The sequence below is a fragment of the Zonotrichia leucophrys genome, chromosome 3, assembly GCF_028769735.1.
Source record: "Zonotrichia leucophrys gambelii isolate GWCS_2022_RI chromosome 3, RI_Zleu_2.0, whole genome shotgun sequence".
NCBI lineage: Eukaryota > Metazoa > Chordata > Aves > Passeriformes > Passerellidae > Zonotrichia > Zonotrichia leucophrys.
The window spans coordinates 74,861,711-74,887,175 of NC_088172.1; the positions used below are offsets into that span (position 1 = coordinate 74,861,711).

At 43.5% G+C, this 25,465-nt stretch overlaps 1 protein-coding gene and 1 long non-coding RNA gene across 2 annotated transcripts; one reads left to right on the forward strand and one right to left on the reverse strand.

Moving 5' to 3' along the window:
* Positions 1-727: 727 nt before the first annotated feature.
* Positions 728-22,862, reverse strand: MRPS18A (mitochondrial ribosomal protein S18A). The gene is made up of 6 exons (XM_064708850.1): positions 22,737-22,862; positions 22,533-22,564; positions 18,992-19,096; positions 10,970-11,093; positions 10,140-10,206; positions 728-1,534 (listed from the first exon to the last, which is right to left on the reverse strand). Exons 1-6 carry the CDS (start codon positions 22,834-22,836, stop codon positions 1,390-1,392), a joined length of 573 nt encoding a protein of 190 aa, XP_064564920.1. The 5' UTR covers positions 22,837-22,862; the 3' UTR covers positions 728-1,389.
* A 271-nt stretch (positions 22,863-23,133) lies between these two features.
* Positions 23,134-24,617, forward strand: LOC135445794 (uncharacterized). Its single transcript, XR_010439597.1, has 3 exons — positions 23,134-23,778; positions 24,016-24,096; positions 24,214-24,617. It is a non-coding gene; the product is annotated as an uncharacterized LOC135445794 (long non-coding RNA).
* The last annotated feature ends 848 nt before the right edge of the window (positions 24,618-25,465 follow it).

Sequence of the window (25,465 nt, forward strand, 5' to 3'; positions counted from 1 at the left end):
AGCTCATGTCACTAAACTGTAGGAAAAAAACAGCTGTAGGCATCACCTGGTCTTGAAAAATGTGCTTTTTCAGGTTCATCTCAAGACAGTGGTTTAATCCAGTGACTTTAAGCAAAGCTCACTGAGTAGAGCTACCTGGGCTAGAAGACAAGAGTAACTTCTATGTGTATAAGAATAAAGAAAAATATTTTCCTTTCTGAAGGGCTGTAGCTTTCAAAGCTTTATAAAACAGATCCAGTCAGCCAGAGATTTTATCTCAGTATGGTTAATGAAGTCTTGGCTCTGTCTCCCAAAGCAAAAGGTCTTGGCCAGCTCAAGGGGCTGAATCTAGGGCTTTTATTTCACAAAATAAGGCTAAAAAGAACCATTTAAATCTAATTTGATTTCCTGGATAATACAGGTTTATCCTTACCTTTTGTTCCTGTCCATGCTGATGGTATTAGCAGATGATTCCAATAAAAGCAATACAAGCTTAATTGGCATAGTAGTACATAAAAATTTTGTATTGATTTGTAGCCCCCAGATAAATACCAAAGAAATGGAGCCAAAGCAATAATGACCATGATAAATTTAATGAGCCTTTCATACCAGGCCCATAATTAGCAATGGTGAATAGGTGGAAGATCTGTATGTGTACTACAAAGGGAGAGAAATGGTGCCACCTTTTAGTTACAAGATGGATAATCAGTTCCAAACTATCCCAGGAAGCAACCATATCACTGACATGGAAGATTTATGAAAAATTTATTTGCCAGGGGAAAAAAAAAACAGGCGGTCATCAAGGATGTCAACACTGTGTATTTGCCAGATTCAGGAGTGAAGAACAAGTCAGGAATTCTTAAGGGGACAAGTAAAATACACACCTCTTTGCCACTGCTACAGGTGTTCTGCTGAAAATTATGGATAGAACAGATGATAATAATAAAAAAAATTAATTTCAGTAGTCAGTAACAATTTCTGTTACTGCTGAGAAAATACAGTGCTGCAGAGAAATTTTTCTTCCATCTGTGTCACAAGTACAAAAGCCCAAATGAGGCAAATCTGACTTGAAACACACCTTAATGGGGAAACACCAGTCACTGCTGGGAAGAGAAGGAAACATCCTTTTTTACAAACCTATTTGTGGAACATAAAGAAACAAAAGCCTACAGATCCTTTCTGGCTTTGAGGTAGAAGTCTTTGACCCCTGCTTTTATCAAATCATCCTGCACACTGAACTTTCCTTTGATGGCTCTTGTATTCTCCCAGAGGAAAAGATTACAGCTGGACACAATATAGAGTACTAAAGACAATTTTGGAATAAGAAAATTGGAGATATTGACAAACTTGAGAAAAACCCCAGCAGAACAGTGGACAACATGTGCTTACTGACTATGCTAGTTCTGGCCACTAGTGGTTTAAACAGAGAGGCTTTTGTGTATATTTGATATTATCCTTCAGCAAAGGGTGTCCAACTGGATAGGGCTTTTTGCACCACTTAGGGCCCCTCTTCCAAATGGGCTTTGCAGATCTGACGGGCCAGCGGGTCAGGTACCTGTCAAAACAACACAAACACATTTCAGTTTGAGACTGATCACTGAGAAAATGTTCCAGCTGAAGCAGAAACAAGGCACTATAGCCTTTGCCTCCCTAACATGCATCTTTATAAAAGGAATAACCATGAGCAGAGCTCCCTCAATTCAGAAGGGACCACGGGAAAGGAATTTTTGTTTGTTTTGGAATTTCTAAGCTCATCTCTCCACTGAAGCCACTGGCACCTGCTTGCTTCCATTTTCACAAAACAAATCAGGTGTAGTCTCCAGGCTGCTGGCAAGTTGTCCACCTGCAGCTAAACAGGAGTGCCAAATCCCTTCATTGCAACTAAGTCCAAGACTGAATGCATCCAGCCTCTAGGGGAAGTGTTATTTCAACAGCTGGTCTCAATAAGGTAAACTAATTACAAAGGCTAAATTCTGTGAGAAAGCTTCTAAAAATGAATACATTTACTTTGGGGGGATAATTAGCTGTTACTTCTGCATGCAATGGGTTTCTGGCCTAGTCTTGTATTTTTATATGTCCATATTTGCTCTAGTGTTCTCTGTACAATGCTATAAGAGCTTGCTAGTGCAGGAAGTCAGCACCCACAGTGTAAGAGGTATTAAAATGGAATTGTCATCACAACTACAAATCTCTGCGAAGAGCAGTGTCTGGCAAATATCTTCTGCTTTTTACCATTTGAAGTTTTAGACTTGGCTTTGCAAACAGGCAGGGGATTTCAGATCCAGAATCAGTTACTGGAAATCTTACCCTGTGGCTGGGTGGCCTGGAGTTTTGTTAGGCTTTAAATCTTTTGCTACCAGTAGAGAGGGGAATAGAGGTCCTTAGAGAAAGAGGAGTCTTTTCAGACAATGAAGATCCAAAGTAAAACCTTAGCATAATCTGCACAAACAATGCTCCAACAAATTAGAATTTGGAACAGACTGATAAACTTTGTCCAGCGATGTTTGCACGCCTCTGTTGAGTAATCCCATGGTCTTAATGTAACCTCAATCACTCATCCTCTCCACAAAAAGCTTTGTTACCTTTTATTTGCATCGTGCAAATATGAGATATTAAGAACTTTGGACAGAGACATTTGTTTGAAGGCATTTGGCACATTCCTGAGAGCTACAAAGAAAGCCTGCTATGCCAGGCAGCTACAGACTGCAGAACAGCAGCTCATTTAGCACTTTTCTTCCTCAGTTCTCCCTAATAGCACAAACTGAAAAATTAATCACATGTGGAGCTTTCTGCCTCTGAAATCAGGGCACTTTCAAAATGCTTTGCTTTGAGGACTTTATGACAGTTAAAACACCTAGAAGCACCAGCAGGAGGGGTCTGGGTGACGGCACATAGCAAGATCCAGCCACTTGTTTTCCTATGTGTGCATTAAACTCGTCCCTTCTGACCTGTAATGCTATGCTAGTGCATTAGTGGAATCCCTTACATAACAGCATTGGGACAGGAAGTGGGAGAGACTTTCCTGTCTCTAATTTCACATGCAAGGGGAGTTCAGAGAGACCAAACACAGTCCCTAGTTTGGAATGTGGCAAAGAACCATGGCAAGACAGCTTCTTTGGGAGAAGCTGTAGAGCTATTAGATGAGCACATGGGCTAGGTCTTCCTTTTCATATTCCCCTTGCTGCAAGGGGGGTGCTGTAGCACAAATTTTGCTATTGCAAGACTACACTTACAGAAAAGGAGGGAAAAAATCCCAAATTGTTTTAATGCATCAATGTGCCAAGTGCAATTCTGGTCACGTGTCCACACGATTACGGGAAAGTGCTCCTGTGATAATAAATGATCTCACTGGGAGAGTAGTGAATGTGTGAATGTGAGATACACATCAATGCTGCATGCAGGTTTAGACAGACAGTGGCTTTTTAAGAAATCCCTCTGTTTCTGTGTGGGGGCTGGAAGTGCACACCCCAATTCTGCATAGGAAGGAGGATTTAGTAATGGCCTGATTTTAAAGCTTTTGTTATTTCTCTTTTGAGCAGGTCTAATCCAGCCCTCTGGTCCAGGCTTTTGGCTTCCTTTGGGGACTGCAGGCTGGGGCTTTTCATTGTTAGCTGAAACAGACATTTGGACGCTTTCCCTTCCTGGAGCACATTTGCTTTTAGGGCTTTTAATACTTGCTTTGTCCCAAACTCAAACTTGTCCTATTTTGTTTGCTGCCTCCTTTTTTTTTTTTTTTTTTTACCTTGATTCAGCAATGCAAAAGCCTGATGCCTGGGAGCAGTCAGCCTACAAAGTTCCTTCTCCTCTTTGACTAACTCCGTTTCCTACTATTTCACAGATTTGGGGGTTTTTTTCTGTGAGTAAAAACAATCCACAAAACTCACAGAGGAGAGCTTCAAAGCTCAGCACACAGGACTTCCCTGCAAACTGTGCCATCCATGTAAGGTAGGGCACACCCTTTTCTCACCAAGTGCCCCTACTTTTCTTTGTATCTAATAAGGTTTGTCTTGGGGAGTTTTTATGATCACCTACAAACACACACTGGCAGAGTGTTTGAATTTTCTCGAGTAGCTGAAGGTTGTCAAGACAGACTCTTCAGGTGGATGCCAAATGAGGCTGGTCCACAGTGTCCTCACCTGTCACTTCAGCGTGCACAGCTCCCACTCTAGGCAAAGGGGACATAACTGCCAGTCTTGGGAATTGTGACTCACCTCAGGGCTCTGCTTGCCCCCTTGACTAAGGCAGGGTCCTGAGCAAGAACAAGAATTCCTGGACTCCAAGTGCACAAATTTATGCAAAAAAACTGTGATAGGAACTCTGGTGGGATTTCCCTGATGGGAAATGGCAAGATATAATCAGGATGGAAACAACTGTGGTTAATTCATCTGCAGTCTTTGTAATAGCCTAAAATCTCTGTAGCATGTGGAAGTCTGTTTTCATGGATTCTATTCAGTGGGCAGGCCTTCCCACTTGAAGGCTGCCACTTCAGACCTAGGAGTAGGCACAAGGCTTTCATGTGCAGGGTAAGGGAAATGGGAAAACCACATACACAGCTCAAGCAAAGGCCATGTTGGTACAATTCAAGCCTGAACTTCTGAACCCTCACTGAATTTTTTCAATATGGCTTTTGTTTGGATTAAGCGCAGAAGGCAGAGGGCTACAGACTGCAGGAAGCACTCGATCAAAGTGCTGGCGAGACTGCCTCCTCCCTGCCACATCCCTTCCCATGACACCTCTTGGCTTTGCTCACCTGCAGCCCCTCTGGCTCTTTGCTTTTGAGTACACATGCTATGCACAACACAGTTCCCATGCAGATGAGAGGAACCACATGCTGCTGGAGTGAAATGCTGATAGCAGGGAAACCAGATTCTGCTCCTAGGGACGAGAGGTGTCCACAGAGCCTGAGAACTTTGTAATTCATGAGGAATTTGTAGGGAGCCTGCCTCTTGCTTAACACAGAACAACTCCTCCAGTTCAGGTGATGCAGGCGGGATTGACTAAGATACTATCTGTGCCAAGTTATGCTCTTCCAGTAGGAAGCTGGAAATGGAGAGGCAGCTGAGCACTCAAAATCAAGTACTCCACAATCTTACAGCACCTCTTGCTGACAGACCCCAGAGTCAGGGAACCTGTGATATCCCCTCGTCCTTTTGGATAGGGAACAACTTCACAACACAGTGTTGTGTTTTAACCAATACTCTGGACTTGCCAGAAGAACATGAGTGCTACATTCATATTAAAAGAGCATCTAGATGCTGGCTTGAATTCAGGGACTGTTCTGGATAGACTGTTAGTCCACATTTTCCATGCAAAAACTTCCATGCTGAAAAGAAAACTGCTGAGCTATTCAGGTTTCCATTACTGAAAGGAAGACGTTTGACCTACAGCTGAGCTTGACTGTTTCCCAAATGGTTCTGGTGTGTGGTGGCCTGCACATACATTACTCTGGAGTATGGGAACAGTCTGTCACCCTACACAATGCTGGTGAAATCGCTTAGAACTTCCTCAGCCTCACAGGCTAGTGAAAATATTTTGTTGCTGCAGCACTTAACTGGAACATGCCAGGCTGGAGCATGAACAAATGCAGAAATAACAGCAGGAAGTTTTGAAAGGGAGAATACAGGCTGAGGATGAGGGAACAATCCTTGGCTGCATGACAAATTTGCTTGAAATGATCCCCTGGAAAGAGTGAAAGCCCCAGACTGGGCCAAACATGAGGAAAATTAACTGTAGGGAGTAATTCTGCATTGACAGGGTAAACTTCATTTGTTTTCAATGTCCAACTTCTGCACACAAATGATACATAAGAGAAGGTGAGGACATGAGACTCAAGAGTTCATGGATGATGTGGGTTACTCCCACGGCCAATTCTTCAAAAGCAGCATAGCTAGTAAAGCAGTTAAGTGGTAACATTCATGAGCTATCACTGTCAAAAATGAATCAGGCAGAAAGAAAAAAGGCAAAGAACTGAAGTCCAAGAAATGAGAAATATCATGGCAAGTCTCACCTGGACAGTGTTCCAACTGCAGAGGATAGAAGAGGGAGATGTGGAATGCTCCCCAGTTGAATTCTGACCACAAGATGCTCTTATATATCTCCTACCACCGTCAGCTTAGCTGACCACAAAGCTTAGCATTTCACTTTCATCTTCTGCCTTCTTCTGCAGTTCCCAATCTCCTCCTCTGTGTTACATTACATCATGGATGAATGTTCCATACTATGTTAGACAGCTATATAACCAAGTACAAGGCAGGATTTGCAGGTCAGATATTCTCAAAGCATTCTGCTCCTCTTGAATTGCAGTAGTGGAAACAGGATAAGAAGATGGAGTGGGTAGAGGAAGGCCAGCTGCCAAATGACCCAGTGCAAAGCAGGGAAATCCTTATCGCTTTGCAGAGAAATCTGGGGCATGTAGAAGGGAATGTCCAAAGTTCGTACAATTGAGATAGCACAACTAGTTCAGAAAACAGAGCAGGAATTCTGCTTTTTGGAAAATATCACTGAATAAGCACCAGAAGAGCACCTTCTTGAGAGGCAGAGGGGTTCTGCATGATAAATCCACACTCCACAACACTAAATCAATGGCATGTCAGCACCCCTGACCCTTGTTAAAACAAGGCAGTTTGCTGATAGCTCCATATGGAGGCATGATACCTTTTAATCCCAGCTAGGTGCTAGCCAGTGCATGCCAGACTCTTTGGATTTGAAGTAGGCTCACTTTAATCAGGGTGACTGTGACATGGGCCACACATTCTGGCTAAGACAGCCACAACTGCAGTAAAAATATAACTGAGGAACAGCTTTTTTTTTTAGTGCTTTCAAAAGTATACATTAATGCAGTTCCTCAGTTCTTTATATACTTCCTTAGTACATTTGCCCAGGAGCCATAGAGTTCCTCCTGTGTAACTGGCCTTAGACAATGCACATATTGTCTAAGGGACACATCAGTTTTTCATCAGGCTCATTTGTCCCTCTTTTGGCAACAAATGAAGCTGCTCTCAAAAATACTGACACAGCCTTGGAAGAAGCCTGGCCACAGGGAGCACCAACCAGAACTTTGCCAAACAAGAAAAAAAATCCAAGAGATGGCTTAACTAAATGAAGTAATCTGCCAGACTTCAGCCAGGCCAGAGTTGCTGCTCCTAGTCTACATGCAGTAGTTCAGTGCTCTGTATCATGGCAGAAGCACTGGGCTCTGAGTCCCAATTGAAACTGAAGTGATGAATCTCCTTCAATCTCAGGTGGTGTGAGTGGAATCAGTCCCTAAGTCTATCTTAGGCTTTAGTCTTGTCATTCTAGCCATTGATGGTGTAGTATGTCAAGAGCTCTACCATGAGCAAAACATTCTTCACCTCAGTGTAAGATGGCAGGCAGCTCCCAGACACAAATTCCCACAGAAGTGTGTGAGGTAACATCTGGAGTAGACAGTGACTTCTCAGAAGCCCTTCCTTTACAAAAGTGAAAACTTTCTCCATTCAGAGTAAAGAGACAGACAACAGATTACTTACATTACCTGTGCTTGTCTTGGAAAAGCTTTAACAAACAAATAAAAAACATATTATGAGGCATCTCAGTTTCTCCCTGTTGACATTCCCAGGGCCATAGCAGCAGTGCAGAAAGGCACTGCTACCTCTCATCTAAGCAGAGTGGTAAAGTTGGCTAGAACAGCCAATACAATGATCTCAAAAAGAGATGAAGCTCAAAGATTTGGAAAACACATCACTTAACTGTGTGATGCACTGCCTGCTATAATGGGCTCTCTTTAGATCCTCTTGATGTCTTCTTCGCACTTAAAAATCCAGTAGACATAAACACAATGAAGAAACAAGCTAAGTCAGGTGAATATCCCTAATATTACATGGTTAAAGGATGATGCAGACATGTTCTGATGGCATTGAACAAGGCAGCTTGTTTGACTCCAGAGTTCAAGCCCACTTCTCCCTCTTTCTCCCCTGTCAGTTCACTTGCACTTAGCAGCACCACAGATGGAGTGCTTCCCAAGTTACCGCAGACTCACAGGAAGCTTTGGAAACAAGTACAGAGGCAAAGACAAGGTAAGCTTGGACAAGTCATTTATGTGGGAAACTTCTGATAAGAGCTCTGGCTTCATTCCCAAAATAAGTACCAGCTAAATGACTTCAGTCATTCAGCATGTGGGTGCACTTCAGGCTAGAGGAAGGAAGCAATTTGTAACTCCTGCCTTATGCCATGCCAGCTCCTGCTCCAGAGAGCAACGAGGGAAGTACAGGTGGGGGTTCACATGGTCAAAATTCTTACAGAATGGCCAAGATTTTGCAAGGCTCCAAAACACAAAGCTTTCCCCTTCCAACAGGCTGATAAGACAGTATCATGAGGGACTAGGAGAACAGAACTCCTGAAGTACTCATGCACTTTATCCTTATTCTTGGGACGCATTTGTATAGTGTCAGCCCCACCATCAAAACTTTCAATCCCATTTCTTGATTTTATTCGCTTATCTCTACTCAGACCCCAAGGTCTGCCTACTTCAATGCTACTCCATACTGTCAGCAAACAGCTCTGCTCTCTTTTTCTAAACTGCTTCCACTGGGCCTGCTACATTCCCTCTTTGGGAAGAGAAAAGCAAGGGTAGTGTAGGGAGGGGCTAGCAATGCAGTAATCTCTAATTTAATTAATTTAGAGGTGTAGCACAGCTACTTGCATGCAGAATGTATCCGGAGGTATTCATTCTTTGTTCTAACTAAAGGTCTATAGAACAATTTGTAAGAGTCAGGGCATCAGATGTGGAGTCCTGGTATGATTTCAGCAAGATACTGCATTTATCATTTCCAGTCTCAACCTGCTACTCAGGGTTGCAATGCGAATGCTAACAAGATAATATGCTCCACCCCACAGCTGCCAGATAAGAGAGATACTAAAGAATACTCAAGACTTGTAAGACACAAGGAAGAAGTTATTACAGTTGAAGTATCTGATGGCTACAGGGCTGCATCAAATGTAGAGTCCTCTAATTTGACCCTCACTGATACACATTATGCAGCCTGCCAGCATTTCCAGGAGCCTCTCTCAAATCTCCACTGTAGAGTCAGACCTGAAATGCAGGAGTCTCCAGCCTTGCAGTCAAAGCTCTCCCAGCGACAGCCCCATGGCCTCTGGTAACCCCAGGGTTTGCTAATGCGAGGTTCGTACACGGCTCTGACATCCCCATGGAAACAAAGTGTGAGGTTATAAACAGGGGATTAGCACCTCCAAGCGCCCAGCACGGAGCAGGAGGCGGCTGCAGGCTTTCCCTTTGCCCACCAAAGGCCAGGGGCCATTCAGGCTGGGGAGGGGGAAGAGCGGGCAGAGGGCAAATCGCTGACTGGAGGAAACCGGAATGGGGAAGAAGGGAACTGGCCTGTGATGGGCCCCTGCTGGCTGCTCAGCCTGCCCTCCTCACTGCTGCTATCACTGCCTGGGCACCCTCCTGCTGTTGGGGGCCAAACAGGCTAGGAGAGAAGGGACTGCTCAGCCTGCAGAGAAGGTTCAGTGAGGTCTTACCAATGTTCCCAAGTACCTGAAGGGACGGTGTAAAGAAGAGAGGGGAGGGCTCTTCCTCGTCACTGCTGCTCAGTGACAGGACTAGAGGCATTGGGCACAAATTAAAAAAGAAATTCTGTCTGAATGTAAGAAACACTACCTTGTATGAGGCTGGTTCTCTGGAACAAGCTGCCCTCAGAAGAATCTGGGGAAGGTCTATCCTTGGATGTACTCAAAACCTGGCTGGACATAATTCTGAGTAAGCTGCTCTAGGTGACTTGGCTTAAGCAGGGAGCCTGGACTAGACAATCTTCAGAGGCCTCCCTCTTCCAACCTCAGCTACTCTGCACTGCTGTGACTCCATCTGTGGCATCCTCCTGTGACTGCCTTACTGATTGTTACTGATGAGGAGGTGAGCACAGCTGAGGCAGACTCTAACATGTGTGGCAGTTTTAATCTTGTGTGAATAAATGGTTTATATGAGATACAACTTGTCCTTAAAAGACTGCCAAGAGAATATTGTGACAGATCTTCTCCAAAATCCTGAGCACACTTTATGAACCCTGCTGCCTGAGGCATTTCTCACCCAGTTGTAAGGAACTGCTTTTCCCTTTCCAATTTATTCCTGAATAAGAGAAATGTAGAAAGACAAGACTATTCACCTGTTCAGCTTGGGTTTCTTGGGAACATGCCCTTCAGGAAGTGGAGGCCTATGGTTTGGCAACAAACCTGAAACAGAAAAAGATGTGAGAATATTTTGCAGTGTGTCTTTGCTTCTATTGCATTCAGAAGTCACATTGCACCTCATAAGTCAGGCAACAGCACAAGAAAAGCTCAAGTATATTAGAAAGGGTATTTTATCTTCAGTCACTGCTGAACCCGCACCCCAGCCAGAGAAGCCAAGAAGTTGTGCTGGGTATAGAGAGGAAATATACACTAAAGACACTGTCACTTGGGCTTATCACAGAGGCTTTTACAGAGGACACGGGCCACTGGTGTCCCATCAGATTCCATCTCCAGGATGGAAAATCTGACTATTAAAATTCTCAGTCCATTTAACTTGGATACAACTCAGGTACCAGGCACAAAGATCAGCACAATACTCTTGACTGTGTCAACCTGGGAAAAGTAAAAAAGTCATCACATGGCAGATGGCAGAGTTGCACATTACTAATGGGGTAGGTCAAGCTTAGGTAAATCAAGTAATTTCAAAAGCAGGTGTTTAATCATTAGTTACTGTAGACTGAGCCATTTCCTAGATCTTTCTGCAACACTTGACTCATCTACAGGGATAAATGTCTGCTGTCAAGGCAAGAGTCAGACACAGAGAAAGCAGAACAAGTAGTCTCTGTTCCATCACCCTGTCCCAGCACTTGGACCATAACAAGTTTGCTGGGTGACTGGACAATGACATCTCACTGAGCTATACCAACTGGGCAGGAGACCCCTCTCAAAGGGTTCAGTAGGTACCCTACAGTCAGGGGGTGTGTACCTGCACGGTGAGCCATCTGCACACACACAGCAACCTTCCTGTGCTCCTCCAAGCAGAGGCCTGTGACCCTTCGTGGCAGCATCCCTCCATCTGAACGGATAAACTGACTCAGCAGCAAGACATCCTGAGGGAGAGAGAAGGGCAAAACCATCAGTTCTCCAGCTACCTTCACTGCTGTGACTGCAGGTGTTGTGCTGAGCCTTGTGTTGTGTACAGAACTCAAAACAATGTAAAACAAACAATGGCTCCTCCCTACGCATTTTGTCTGCAGCTTGGCAACAAGTGGCTTTTGCTTGCTGTCACTGCCTGCCAGTTTAGCTTAGTAAGGTCACTCAGATGGTTTGAGTCTTCCCCTGACTTCACTAGTGTAAACACATGATGTCAGCTGCAATCCCTGCTCCTTCACTGCTTCACTACTTGCTCCAAGATTCTTGCTAAGATAATGTGTCCTAGGTACTAAGAGTTGCACAAGACCTACAGATGCATATTGTTTACACAACTTGAAATGCCATCACAGCTGCTGTCCTAAAGTTCACAGATATGTTAGATCACCTCTGACTCCCTCCTTGTTCCCTCAGAGCAGGACTGTTCTCTGCTATATCCTCTTCAAACTTTTATCTAGTTTCCCATAGTGGAGCTTCCCTCAGGTCTCTCCAGAGGGGTGGAGAGCAGGGAAATGGTCCAAGATGTTGCATGAGGAAGCTTTATGTAAGAAAAGAATATGTGCTGATGAGAAAGGACTAATAGGATAAATTGCTGCAGTCAGTCCTTCAACTGTGCGTGCATTAGGTGGGGCTGTGACAGTCATGGTGCACGAAAGGAGCACTTGAAGCATGCTGAGGGCTCGTCTGTGATTCAAGAACAATTTAGACTACACTGCTGTTGACCTTTACAATTAAAAACCCTAGAAATGTAAAGCAGCCCTTTTAATAAAAACAATTTAAAGGGATCTCTAGGATCAGATAGTATCACAGGGCTGGAATGACAAATTTTTAAACACAGCAGCAATAGCTGTTGCACAAGTATCCCATTAACTGTACACAGTACAACAGCCTAGGATTCAGATCCATGCTCTCCATTTCCATGCACAACACCAGAGCTAGATACCCCTCAAGGGGGTATTCACAGATACCCCTCAGGCCAATATAAGCAGGCATTCTTGACATCCTGACATCAGCATAAGTTGGCACAAATGGACTCCAGAGACTTCCCACTTGTTATTTCCCCTTCAACAGACTTGTTGCTGGTTGAGAGTTTACTTCTCCACGGCTGTTGTAAGTATGTTCCTAGGAGGCAGCAGGACCATGCAGAGGCTGCCTGCAGGCTGAGGGGAGCAGCCAGCAAGTGAGCATCCTGACAGAGGGAGTTCAAACGGGGCATGGCAGAACTTTGCACCCCTCAGCCAGGGCAACAGGCAAGAACAAAGAGTACTTGTTGCTTTCCATGTTGGGTGATCTTGACTGCCAGTTCACAGATTCACAGACCTGCTCCTAACCCCCCACCCTTGCTGTTCTACAAAGAGCTCCCTGGAGCATTCTTACCTTCATTTACTGGCCTTGTAAAAGCAAATAATCATGAGTGAATATAAAGTGAGTATTCAGAAATCTAGGTAACCAGGAATTATTCACCCAGCCCACTGCACAAGACCAGCTCAGCTGTCAAGGGGGCTGCTGGAATTTAGGACGCTCTTCTGGTAATGATGGATTCTGACAGATGCTGTCATAGAATCATAGAATGGTTTGGGTTGCAAGGGACCTTAACAATCATTGAGTTAATCCCCTCCCTTGCCCTGATGGGCACTCTTTGTTTGATGCAGCTCAGGACAGAAGTGTGTTTCTAGCCTATGAGTGTACATTGCTGGGTCATGTTCAGCCTCTCCTCCATCAGCACCCTCAAGTCCTTCCCAGGGCTGCTCTCCATCTGTTCATTCCCTGCCTGTCTTGATAGTGAGGGCTGCACTGACCCAGGTGCAGCATTTTGCACATGCTCTTGTTAAACCGCATGAAATTCCCACAGGCCCACTTGAACTTGTCCAGATTCCTCTAGATGACATCCCATCCCTCAGTTGTGACATCTGCAAGCCTCACAAAGGTGCGCTCAATCCCTTTGTCTATGTCATTAATGAAGGTACTAAACAGAACTGGTCCCAGTAAGGACCCCTGAGTCACACCACTTGTCACTGATGTCTATCAGACCTGAGCAGTTGGCAACTACTCTCTGGATGTGACTATCCAACCAATGCCTTATGCATCTAAAAATCCAGCCATTGAGTCTATCTCCCCTCCATTTAGAAAGAAAAATATTGGGGACCACATCAAAGTCTTTACAGAAGTCCAGCCAGATAAATGATATCTAAAGCCTTTCCCCTGCCCACTGATGGAGTCACTCCATTGCTGAAGGCTACTGGGGTGGTCAGGCAGGACCTGCCCTTGGTGAAGCCTTGTTGGCTGCATCAAATCTTCTCTCTGTCATCCATGTGCCTTAGCACAGCTTCTAGGGGGATGCTCCGTGATCTTCCTAGGCACAGAGATGAGGCTGATAGATCAGTAGTTCTCAGGCTCCTCCTTCCTACTGTTTTTAAAAATGCATTCCAGTCACCTGGGATAAAATGCTGGTTACAAGTGTTATAGACAAAACGTTGAGGGTTTTTATTTGTTTGGGGGTTCTGTGGTTTGTTTTTGTCCTTCCCACCCCCAATCAATACCATCCTCACTAATATCATCATGACATGCAGCTTCCCTCTTCCCATAGTTCTTGCTTTCTGCATCCACTTGTCTACAGTGAACAAACACATTCAGACTGATTCTCAGATCCAGCTCCTTTGAAAACATGCCATGTCATGTGGGCCCACATTTAGACACTGACTTTAATACCTCACTGACACAAAATTACTGGCCAGGCACCCTACAGAACTATGCTGTATCCGAAGGAGAAAAGCCAGCTGAGCAACTAGCAGTGGGCTCCTGGGAGGCCATCCATGGTTAAAGGGAAGTAGAGTATCCCTCAGCCCAGCTAAACATGGCCCTGCCAAGTAGAACAGTAACCAGGGCACCAGATGGTGCCAGCTGCAGTAGCAGAAACTGGATGGAGGCCAACCAAAATGTCCAAGAACACTGACTTTTGACCACTCCTGAAATACTGGATTGGATTCAGGAAACCAGAGCAGGACTCTATCCCCCTTTTTCCTCTTTTTTTAGTTGTCTGGATCTTCAAATCACCAATAGCTCAATCCGCCATTTAGCACATAACACTTCCCTAAGTGAAAAAGGAGTGTTCAGCCCAAAGTACCTAGAAAGAGAAAAACTTGCAAGACCATGCTACTAGCCTGCTGCAGTACTCTGTGGAGAAGAGGAGGAAGAAAGCTGATGGCAAATTTGAGGCAGTTTCAGTCTTTGCAGCCATGAAAGCCTAAGTAGGCCACACACTCTTTTGAAGGGTGTGTGTGTGGTCCAAGTGATTTCTCATATTACCACCACACCTCATGGAGTCACAGGCTTGTTATCAAGTGTTTCCATGCAAAGGGGGTGGTGGGAAGCAAACGGAGATAATATTTTTTTTCTCCCTATGGGGAAAAAAAAAATCAAGAGAATCTGTTCTCTGTTATTATCTCTGACCAACAGTGTCACCAACTGACCAACACCCTGGTGTGGCAGTCATTTCTTGACTGAAATCATCAGTCATGTCCCAGCTGCTACAGCTCCAAATCACAATCACGCTGCTTGGCTCAAAATGCTGCACTCTTGACCAAAGGTTTGTCCATTTCTGAAGATTCCCCACAGTTAACAGGCCAGGTGCCTCTCCCAGAATATTCACACAGATGTATCTTACCACTGGGACAAAGCAGACAGGTACAGCCAACTTCATGGGGCAGCTGTGGAGGGAAGTGAACAAGTACATGGAGCGGTCAAATTAAAAAATATGTCTGGCAAGTTCTCATGGTGCCGTCATGTTCCATGAAATTCACATTTTGTGCTAGTGGACAGCCAAGCCTGTAACCACTGATTTGCTTTAATCACTGGACAGCTCCCATGAGGCTGGATCCAGATTCCCACCCCTGTAATCTGCAGCATTTGATGAAAACAACTTGGACTGAATTAATCTAGGGCTAATAGGCAAAGCCTGCAGTTCGATTTCCCCAAACTGTTGCCAAAGCAAGATGACATATTTACTGCCTACTCAAACTAATGATGTTTGAAGTGGATAAGGGGGGAAAATGAAAAACAAGTTTAGCCTCCACTTCTAAAAGGGCTGGACAAACTTGCTAGATGGAGCACTATGTACCACATTCTTGTGAATAGATGGTAACCAATATGCAGAGGCACCTGTATTTTAATGTCTGCAGACACTTGGAAAAGCAGGATCCTTGACTGACACGTGATTCATTAAAACTTTTATTTCCTGCAAGAACAGTTCTATCTGCGCAGCCAAATTACTACTGGGCTGTATCAGACAATCTGTCAGTCATTATTTCCAGTTATACAAGAATCTAGTTTTTCCTCTCTCCCTTACTCCTGGGAGCTGTACACCATTCTCCACACATTTTGTAAAATTGCAGGTTTCAATCCAGTTGCATCTGTACAATGACCAAAATAAATTTTTTATCTCCGATAGATATGAAAAAAATCAACTGAGATCTCAGTTTCACTGGACAGACAGACACATGCAGACCACAAACTGTGGGAATTTATATATTAAGCTCTGTTATCCTGAGCCACAGCAGAGGATCAGGATTGAACTAGGAAAGACAACTGCAGCCCTCTCACCCCAGCTGAGGCAGGTTGGAATCATGACCTGCTAGCGCTCACAATGCCTGTTCAATTGATTAATGACTCTGGAGACACTGGTCCCCCAGTTCTCTGACAGCCAGAGTAACTCATTATGCCACTACTTTAGACTGTGCTAGCTGCACAGGACAAAAGGAAAGTCCTGTGAGGTCATATTACTCAACTCCCTCAGGGGCTAATTCAACACTTCCCTTTTCATAGTGCCTCATTCAGTCCAATTACAAGCGTCCCAAGCAAAAAAGCTCACACTTTCCTTTCTGTGCAACAGACTGATCTCAGCTTATCAATCTCAAAGGAACCACCATCTATCCCAATTTCTCACCAAGCTCATCTTATAGGTTATGCTGTATGAATTAGGTTATATCTTTAACAAAAATAGCTGCTCTCAATTTACAGATATTTAGGACAATTAACCATAATTGAGAAAAATGTCCCACTGTTTAATTGCCCACAGAGTTAAATGCCTGCACTTCACTAAAGCATCTCAAGATTCTGCTGCTCGCCACAGCTGCAGCAGAGAATAAAATAGCAGAGAGTACTTTAGTGCAGAAAAGGGAGATTTTAACATTTGAAAATCCTGAAAATATGCAACTAGTACAAAGCATTCAAAAACATAAGGGACAAGTGAGAAGTGGTCTACCCCAGAACTCAAATTTCTCCTAGCTCTAATCAGCCCCACAGAGGAATGCTTCTAAATATCAGGTAAGAAATGTCTACAATTTCAAAATATCACTTCACAGTGCTCTCTTTAGCTCTTTGTCCAGAAAGAGCACTGGATATATACACACTAGATGCACATGCATTCAAAATCTATATGACAGCTGAGACGAATCCACATTCATAGATTGCCTCCCAGCACCACAATTTCTTAGATAAGAAATTATCTTAGTAATGATGCTCAAGACTGGCTGCAGAATCTCTCTTCACATTTCGTTTTCTCTTGCCTCCTTAATACACAGTAGAAATCAGGATCTAAGAATCAAAGTGAAGTGTGGAAGAAAACTCATAATTTAGTTCACCCTACAAACACAAGTAAAACTCATGTTTCACACTGTCTGTTGTGACCAATTTCTAATCCTGGAACTCAGACTCTACAGAATCACATTGTCTAAAACATCTTTGGTTCTTGATGGCATTATCTCTCCAGATACTCATTGGAGTCTTCTACCACACATGGCAGCAGGAACTGAATCTATGTAAGTCTACATATGTGTTTCCAAGATGTAATCCACTGCCATAACTTATTTCATCCCTGAACATCAGTTTATAGTTTCTCAGTGGTTGTAAATGTGTGACTCACGGAAAGCTTTCTGTAAATCTCTAGAATTACTGAGTTTAATGATGCTGTTTATGTCTTGTATTTATAAGTCACATAAAATGATATGAACCTTAAAAAAGTATTTTCCAGAGTAAGTAACAAGTTGGTTTTGATCACTACACAATTCAGTAACCATGAAAAAGAATTGCAAGGAATCTCTGCATTCGAACATGGGCCACACAAAACAGACATGAGCCGGTTTTGTAGTACTTTACAAAATGGTATTTGTCATTTCACCTAATTTATTCTGATCTGCAAATTCACTGTATATCCAGGTTTCCCATGTTGTTTAGAAACCAAGCCAGGAAACACTAAATACTCCCCTGCCCCCAGCTTATTTCATTGTTTAATATTGTACCCAGCCTGAGTAAGAGTCACCGACAACATCAGATTCTAAATGTCTCCATTTCTGCAACACAGGCTTTGAAAGATACTAAATGTATTTCATTTACACCTCACATCTGCTGTTTCACCTGTCTGGAGTAATTGCAAAATTGCAATTTTGTCTGGTACTATTGTTGTATTCATATTCTTCATAATTCATGAGTCTTAATTAGTCCCATCCAACAGGTTATTTGCTTTTACTCCTAGTTGACACCTTTTATTTAGAATTTGCAATGTTTTATTTACCAATCAGTAATCATCAGCATCATTCTCTCTCCCCTCTTATCTACTTAGGATGTCACTTGCAGTTTTCAAACCATTTAGTGATTCCCTAGGATTATTTTTCATGCTTTAAAAAAATCCTGTGAGTGAAGTAATGTATTTGTTAGCAAATTCCTTCAAGACTGTGAAGCAACATGAAATCCAGGCCTGCTGGTCTGTACCGAATTCAATGCTTAAGTTATTTCTGTATTTGTTTTTCCCTGTTGTTTTACATTTGCAAATTGCCATCAATATACAGATAGTAAAACATAATTTTTCCTTTCCATACATGCACTAGGACTACACACAAGCAGCACAGTCATTTTGCAACCAAAGTGGCTTTCAGTCCCCTTCTCCTCTCAATAATGGACTTTCTCACAAACATTTCTTTTTCTCCAATGTATTTGTATCCCCCTCTCTAATCCTATTGACATTAGCTTATTCTGAGTTTTCTGTTGCCTTATCTTAGTAACAGCATGTTCCTGTCTGTTTTTCCTCTTTTCTAATTCCAGTGCTGGGTTTTGAGCATGCAAGGAGGTAATTTAGTCCTTTTGTAAACTCTGTGTCTCAGTGACCTCTTGTAAAGTCACATTCTGCATCTGCTATATCATGCTTCTTATTCTGAAGCATTCGTGACTGTTGTGCTTTTGGTTTATAGCACTACAGGATTTCCTTCCCATATTCTAGGTTTAGTGCTAGTTATCTCCTCCTTAGTTAATAAACTTCTCATTAGCATTTCCTGCAAAATGCTTGAATAAAACTGTTTTTTTCTCTTGCAATGTAAGTAAAAATGTATGCTCCTTCACACTCAAAAAGAGTTTTAAAAGCTGCATGAAACAGTTACTAACTTAGTGAACAATGACAAATGAGAAATCATAGTGCTTGAAGTCATATAAATGACCTAGTCAAATCTTCTGGCCTCTCTGGAGCTAGGCCTGTATCCACTGACTAAATGCTACATTCCAGTTTGATTCTCTGGGAAGTGCAATGGTGAAAGACAGCTGGGCACAGAAGAGCTATACAGCGTTTCAGATCAGATGGCCATGTAAGTAATTCCAATTCTCCTATTTGATACGATCATCCTTTTCCCCAGGAACACCATCAGCCAAGGCATACAGTTACTGTGTAGGAGGCTCTTGGGGCACCCAAGAGAAGCAGAGCTGGAGTTAAGTATCTTTACTACACCCAGGAAAACTTGAGAGGGGCAGGTGTGTAGATCTGAGAGTAATACTTGTCCAGCAATGAGGGTTGGAGGAATTCCTTCATTAAACTTACCACATAATCGTACTTATGCTTCAGGTTCCAGCGACAGATGGGACACTGGCCAGAGGGGTTTGGAGGAGGTGGTGCTTCAGCATCCTCTATAATTCTCCCTTCAATCTAGGAAACAATTCAAAGCATGCAATGATCAGGCCCAGCTCCAGCTGCACCCGTGACTCAAGGAATACTGTTCATTGAGTCCACAGTATGCTGACCAGTCCTGTGAGGAAGTAAGGGGAACAGCACCTGCATCATTTAACTCACTTTTATAGAGATACAACAAGTCCTTTGGAATGCTTATGCCACAGACTATGGGGAGAAGGACAAATTCAAAAGGCATAAAAAACCCTTTGGCAAATTCTTGTGTATGTTTTTCTAAATGTAGACTAGTTGACAGTCAGTGTGCAGGTCTCATATTCACCTGAACTCCACTTATTGCAGTACTCTTGAACCACCATGCCTTGAAAGTGTAGAGGCCCTTTAGCCAAAAGCTTTACAAGAACTTTTCTTCTGGGAATATGAGAATGTCACAGAATAGCAGATGCATGTTATAGCTGAAAACATATAGGGGCTTCCTGGACTATAAATTACCAGCAGGGAAAACTCTGAGCAAAATTTAAATTTAAGAAAGGATAGTTAGGAAATGTCTGTGGGGCTTGTAGATTTATTTTATAATACCAATATTTTATCCCGTTTAATTCTCTGAACAATTCTTTTACAAGATTATAAAATTATATTTTGTACATCACTATAAAGTGCTGGCATCTAATACTCAAATTTTCTCACAAGTAACATGCAAAGAGATGTACAAGGTGTGTAAAGAAAGAACTTGACAAATTTGTTTCCTATTTATAGATGTGTTACAAATGCAAAGTCTATCTGCATGCGCACTTGTCTTTTTTTTTCTTTTTTGAGGACTTACAAATGGAAACAAGAGCTATCTCAAATTGCACCCAAATGAAGAGAAAATAAAACTAAGCTCTTTTTTCTCCAAGATATTTTGGAGCTTCCTCTGGTCAAATTAAGATTAAAAGCCAATTCTGAACACTAACTGTCAGCCTCATAGTGTGCAAGCACCAGAGTTTGAAAAGAAAACTTGGGTGGAATGCAAGATTACTTTTAAGAAAACATCAGGTTCTGTGCCTGAAAACCTGGGAAGAGAAAAGCATGACCTTTCCTGTAAGTGTGCACTGGAAACTGGCATCCAGCTGAACTCAAAGAACTATTTCATATAGCAGATTTCTGTCTTTCTGATGATAAAACAGAAACAGGTAAATTTCTTGTAGTTTACATCTCAGATCCTCAGACAAAATTGTCAATTTTTAAGTAGGATTCCTCCCCCCACAGGTACAACAACAATTTTACAAAAACAAATACTTAGCTATGAATATAAGATGTAGGCCAGTATCTAATTTTCTAGTAATGAGGGAAGTTATTCTCAGGGAAGCCAGAGTATCTAGTCTTGATTCTTGCCAATCTTGCTTCAGACTGTACTATGACTGTAATTCCATCTTGGAAATAAATAGAGATTTAGAATGTTACGTCAACATCAGGTTTTCCTGAGATAAATTTCACTGTACAAGTTTTGGCAATTACTTCCCAACTGCTGAGGACTTCTGTACTGTTAATCCACTCAGTTGCTAATTTTCTATTAAACATCTAAAAGGGAGTGTAGGGGCTCTACATTCTCAGTATGCTGATTAAATCTGTATTTCTCTGGGAGTTATCAACTGGTTCTCATCAAACACTTCTTTCAATAGTGATTAAAAACAAGGACACAGAAAGATGATCAGGGAAATATGGATTCAGGATAAACTGATGTAGAATTGGCAGGATAAATGGAATGACCTGAGAAATGGATACACTGAGAAACATATCAGCCTTTTGGTCTGTCAATTTATACCATTTTTGACAACATTTTCTTCATCTTAGGGGCACTGATGGATTCCAGACTGATGCTAGGATACTACACAGCAAATATATCCAGATCTTCAGGAAGAGTTATTTTCATAAAGGGCTCTGCTAATGTAATGCTTACTTTTTTCTACTTCAAACCTCAGTTAATGTTTTGGACTTTTGAGAATGTACAGCCCCTTTGAAACTGACTGAGGGCAAAATACAGCAATCCTCTGAGTGTTGTTTTAACCAAAACAAGAGCAACCCCAGGTCACACTTGCAAGCTCTTCTCTTCAGGTTTCTGGGCAAAGATTAGTAATTTGGCGCTTGAAGGCAAGAAATAGATGCTTTCCATCGTACCTACTGCCACACCCTAAACTTATTTTTTGTCGACAGTCTTAGGACATCTTGCTAACTGCCATGTATTTTAGATATGTAGTATCAAATAGAGTAAGTTATCTGGTCCGTGCAAGTTTCACAAATGACAATGTCTGCTAGCACAAATACAACAAAACTTTCAACAAAATATATTTTTGACGAAAATATTTAAGAGTTTCAAAGGCACGAACAAGCAGATTTAGGACAGTCCATTTCCTTCCTATTATTTACATATATACAGATTAACATTTAAGTGCACTCTCTTCTAGCTGTTTCCAAATTCCTCCTTCACTCTCATCTTATTTATATATATATATATATATATATATATGCGTGTATGTAAATAAATATATTAAAAAAAAAATCTGTGTTATCTCTCTCCAACCAAGGCATATAGCGCTACTGCCATATGCAATGTGAGCAGAATAATGCAATCTCCTTTCCCCTTCAGTAATTTCTGTGCTTCTAAAAAATGACAGTTCTCTTGATAAAAGTATAACACATTAGATGGTGCTAACTGCGCCAAGTTCTAATTCTACTGCTTTAATCTTTTCCTTTCTTCCTTAAACTGTTGCTAAGAAGATGCTCCTCTTTATCAGTTACTTCAGAACTTCTGTTTCATTTTTAGGAGCAGTTTTCCTTTAGTATTTAAGGTTTTCCTTTGAAAACACCCCTTTCACACTATTTTTTTTTTACCAAGTGTGTTATGAGATGTATCACCTGAAGCCAGTATGGCACACGCTGAGGTTAACAAACACAACACAGATCAAAGGCATGAGATGCGTGTGGCATGTAGGGGTACAGACATGTCCTGCAATGCCACATCACACTGCCAGCGCAGGATGAAGTGCCAAAGCCACTGGCAATCCTCCCTAGTGCCTGTCCACACTCAAGACGATGCCAAATGGCACCAGTTTAGGAACAGAACCGTCTGAAGAATGGCCTCCAGTGTTTTAGACCCTGAATGCCTCTGGTCAGGGATTCCGACTTTACCCGGACCGCAGCGAGGGGTTTGACGCTCATGAGGGCTCTGACTGGAGATACCTATCACCAGCAACAGGTGACAATCCTGTCCTTTAGCAGCCAAACCCTCCACTGCTAACCTGCACTCGCAGCAAATCCCTACCCTGGCTCTGCATTCACACCCTGAGAGCTCTTTCAAGCAGAAAAGCGTCCCCGTTTCTCCTTTACTTGCTGGGTAGGGCACGGACACACACATGGCTGAAGGAGGGAGAAGCGACGGCAGAGGCAGCTACCAAGGAAAAGGGGTGCAGGGACTTACTGTGGTCGTGTTGCCTTCAGTCACCTCCACGACTGCAAAAGAAAAAAGAGACGGGAAGACACAATGAGACCCATGCAGCCTGAACGAAGTAGCATTTGGGAGGGGGCGGGAGGAGAGGGCAAATTACAGTGACCGCAACCATCTCTCAAGGACAGCGGCGAGGCAACGGGGCGCGGGGCCGTGCAGAGCACCCTGCGGACTCACCCTGGCGGAGGGCGCGGGCCGGCGGCGCGGCCCAGCCGCTCCCCAGGAGCCCGGAGAAGATCCGCCGTAGCCCCCCGCGCAGCAGGCTGGGCGCCGCCATCTTGCCGCGGCCGGCTCTGCCGTCACGCCGCTTCCGCCGGCGGGGGGGGCGGTGCTGCCGCTGCCGCCATTTCGGGGCACGTCCCGCCCGCCCCGGCGCCCGAGGGGCAGAGCGGGGGCACAGGGCGGGAGGGGTGTGTTCTCTTGCCTAGCATCTTCTCCGCGGGGTGGTCCTCCTTATTGTTTTCTTTTGTTTCTTTTAAGTGTATTGTGGTTGGTGCTGGGCTTGGGTTTTCCTGTTTTTTTTTTTTTTTTTTTGGTTGGTTGGTTGGTTGGTTGGTTGGGGGCTTGGATTTTCTGGCAGTTGTATCAGCTCGGGATCACAGCACCACAGATTGAGCTAGGTTGGAAAAGACCTCTGAGGTCATCGAGTCCATCCCATGACTGAGCACCACCATGGGAACTAGACAATGCCACATCCAGTCTTTCCTTGAGCGCCTCCAGGGATGGTGACTCCACCGCCTCCCCGGGTAGCGCATTCCAATGTCGAATCACCCTTTCTGTAGAGGAATTCCTCCAGCTGTCCAACCTGAACCTCCCCTGGGCAGCCTGAGCTTGCGTCCTCTTGTCCTGGCACTGATGGCCGGGGGAAAGAGGCCGATCTGCACTTGCCTACGACCTTCTGGGAGTTACAGAGAGCGATAAAGTCATCCCTGAGCCTCCTCTGCTCCAGCCTAGACACCCTCAGCCATTCCTTACAGGACTTGTGCTCCGGACCCTTCACCAGCTCCACTGCCCTTCTCTGGAGCCTTTCCAGCACCTCAATGTCCTTTTTACAGGGAGGGCCCAGAACTGGACACAGCACTCGAAGTGAGGCCTCACCAGTGCAGGGGGACAATCCCTGCCCTGGTCCTGCTGGCCACGCTCTTGCTGATACAGACCAGGATGCCACCAGCATTCTTGGTCCCCTGGGCACAGCTGGCTCATGTTTAGGAGGAGGGAGGTAAATCCAGTGGTAGTGATGCCTTTGTGTTGTGGAAGCCTGAGCTATGCTCCTGCCACAGCTCCTGAATCTCCTAGCTCTCCAATCAGGGAAGGCTGAGAGTTGGTTTTACTTCAACTATATGGCTCCTCTGTTTGGATGGGCTCTGGTGTGCCTCCTGCATCAAGGAGGGTTTCAAGCCAGCTGTGGGATTTGGGGAGGGGGTTTGTTTCGAATTACCACATCTGTATGTTCCAGGGATCCTGAGGTTCCTGCCTGTTCCCGTAGTAGTTTGTGCATTTCAGCAGGTGACAATTTGAAGCAGCGTGTTGCCCGGCTGTAAGTCTTGTAAACAGTCAGTCTAGTTTAAACACTTTTCCATTTTTGTTTGAATATCACTTGTCTTTGACAGTTTGAAGGCTGCTGAGAGATCATTTTTCCCATTATCTTTCTTAGCATACCTCATCACTTGACTTCTCACACCTGCCTTTGGTGCAAGGTAGCCTAGAGGTGCTGCTCAGACCCACATAGTCCACTGGGATTTCAGATACCAACAAACAATTTGTCTTAGATGATAATGCTGCATCTTCGTGAAGAGCGCACTTGAGTTGAACTGTACTTGAGAGCAAAGGTCATTCATGGAGTTTCTCCAAGTGCTTGTTTGTTTTCTGTCATTTCAACTCTTTAAAAAAATCCAGAAAGTGAAAACTAACAGAGTAAATTAAAATCACTTGTGACTCATGCACGCTGATGGACATTCATGCCATTCTGTTTCATAAGTGGTCAACAGTGTTTATCCAAGATGTTCTGTATGTTTTTCTGAGTTTGTATCTAAAATGTGGTGCAAAATGTAAACTGCAACATACACGTAAAATTTCTTGTAAAATATAATTTAATCTTTCTGTCGCAGGAGGTCCTTCCTCTTGTGTGTTGCACTTGTTTCTTGTTATAGTCTACTTTGCAAATCTCATTCAGTTACAGGTCTAAGCTCTCAACTCTGGGACTTTCCAAAGAAGTGGAAATGAAGGCAGGGCTTCTGTCCAGATTCTTGTGCTTTATGCCAAGCAGTGAAAGCAGGGCCATCCCATTTATTCAGAGAACATATTGAGTAAGAATGCTTGCCGGAAGAGAGCTCTTCCTCTCTCACTGCTTTATGCTATATAATGATTTCTAGAATCAGGGTGATTTTCAACTTGTCCAAAAGCTTAAACATAGGAGCCAAACAAAATATTTACTGCCATCCAGTCTGGGAATTATTTCCTTATGAGGAGAAGGAACATCGCTGGGCACAGTGGTGTAGTGAAGTCACAATTTTATGGGTTGGTTGTTGTTTTCTTTTCTTTATAAAGTGAGTTTTATCCTAGGGGGAGAAACAACCTAGCAGAAGAGTTTATTCAATGGCTTAAAATAAATGCAGTTTCTTCTGCTGGCTTTGTTGCCTCTTGTGAGTGGGAAAACTTAATTTGTGGGATGGAAATCAACAGTTGATAAGCGCAGTGCTGGCTCACCATGGTAAAGTTATGTAGACAGAGGATTAGTGGCTGTTCAAAAATTTCTCCATGTCATGGGACTTTTGAAGCAGGTACTTAAGCAGTGGTGTGGCTTTTGGTCAAACAGAAGGAGACCAGCAACATGGTGGTAGTTCAAATGCAGTAAGTACTCCACTTGCTTGCCTCACCTTCAAACAAATGCTGTCTCTAAAGGAGTT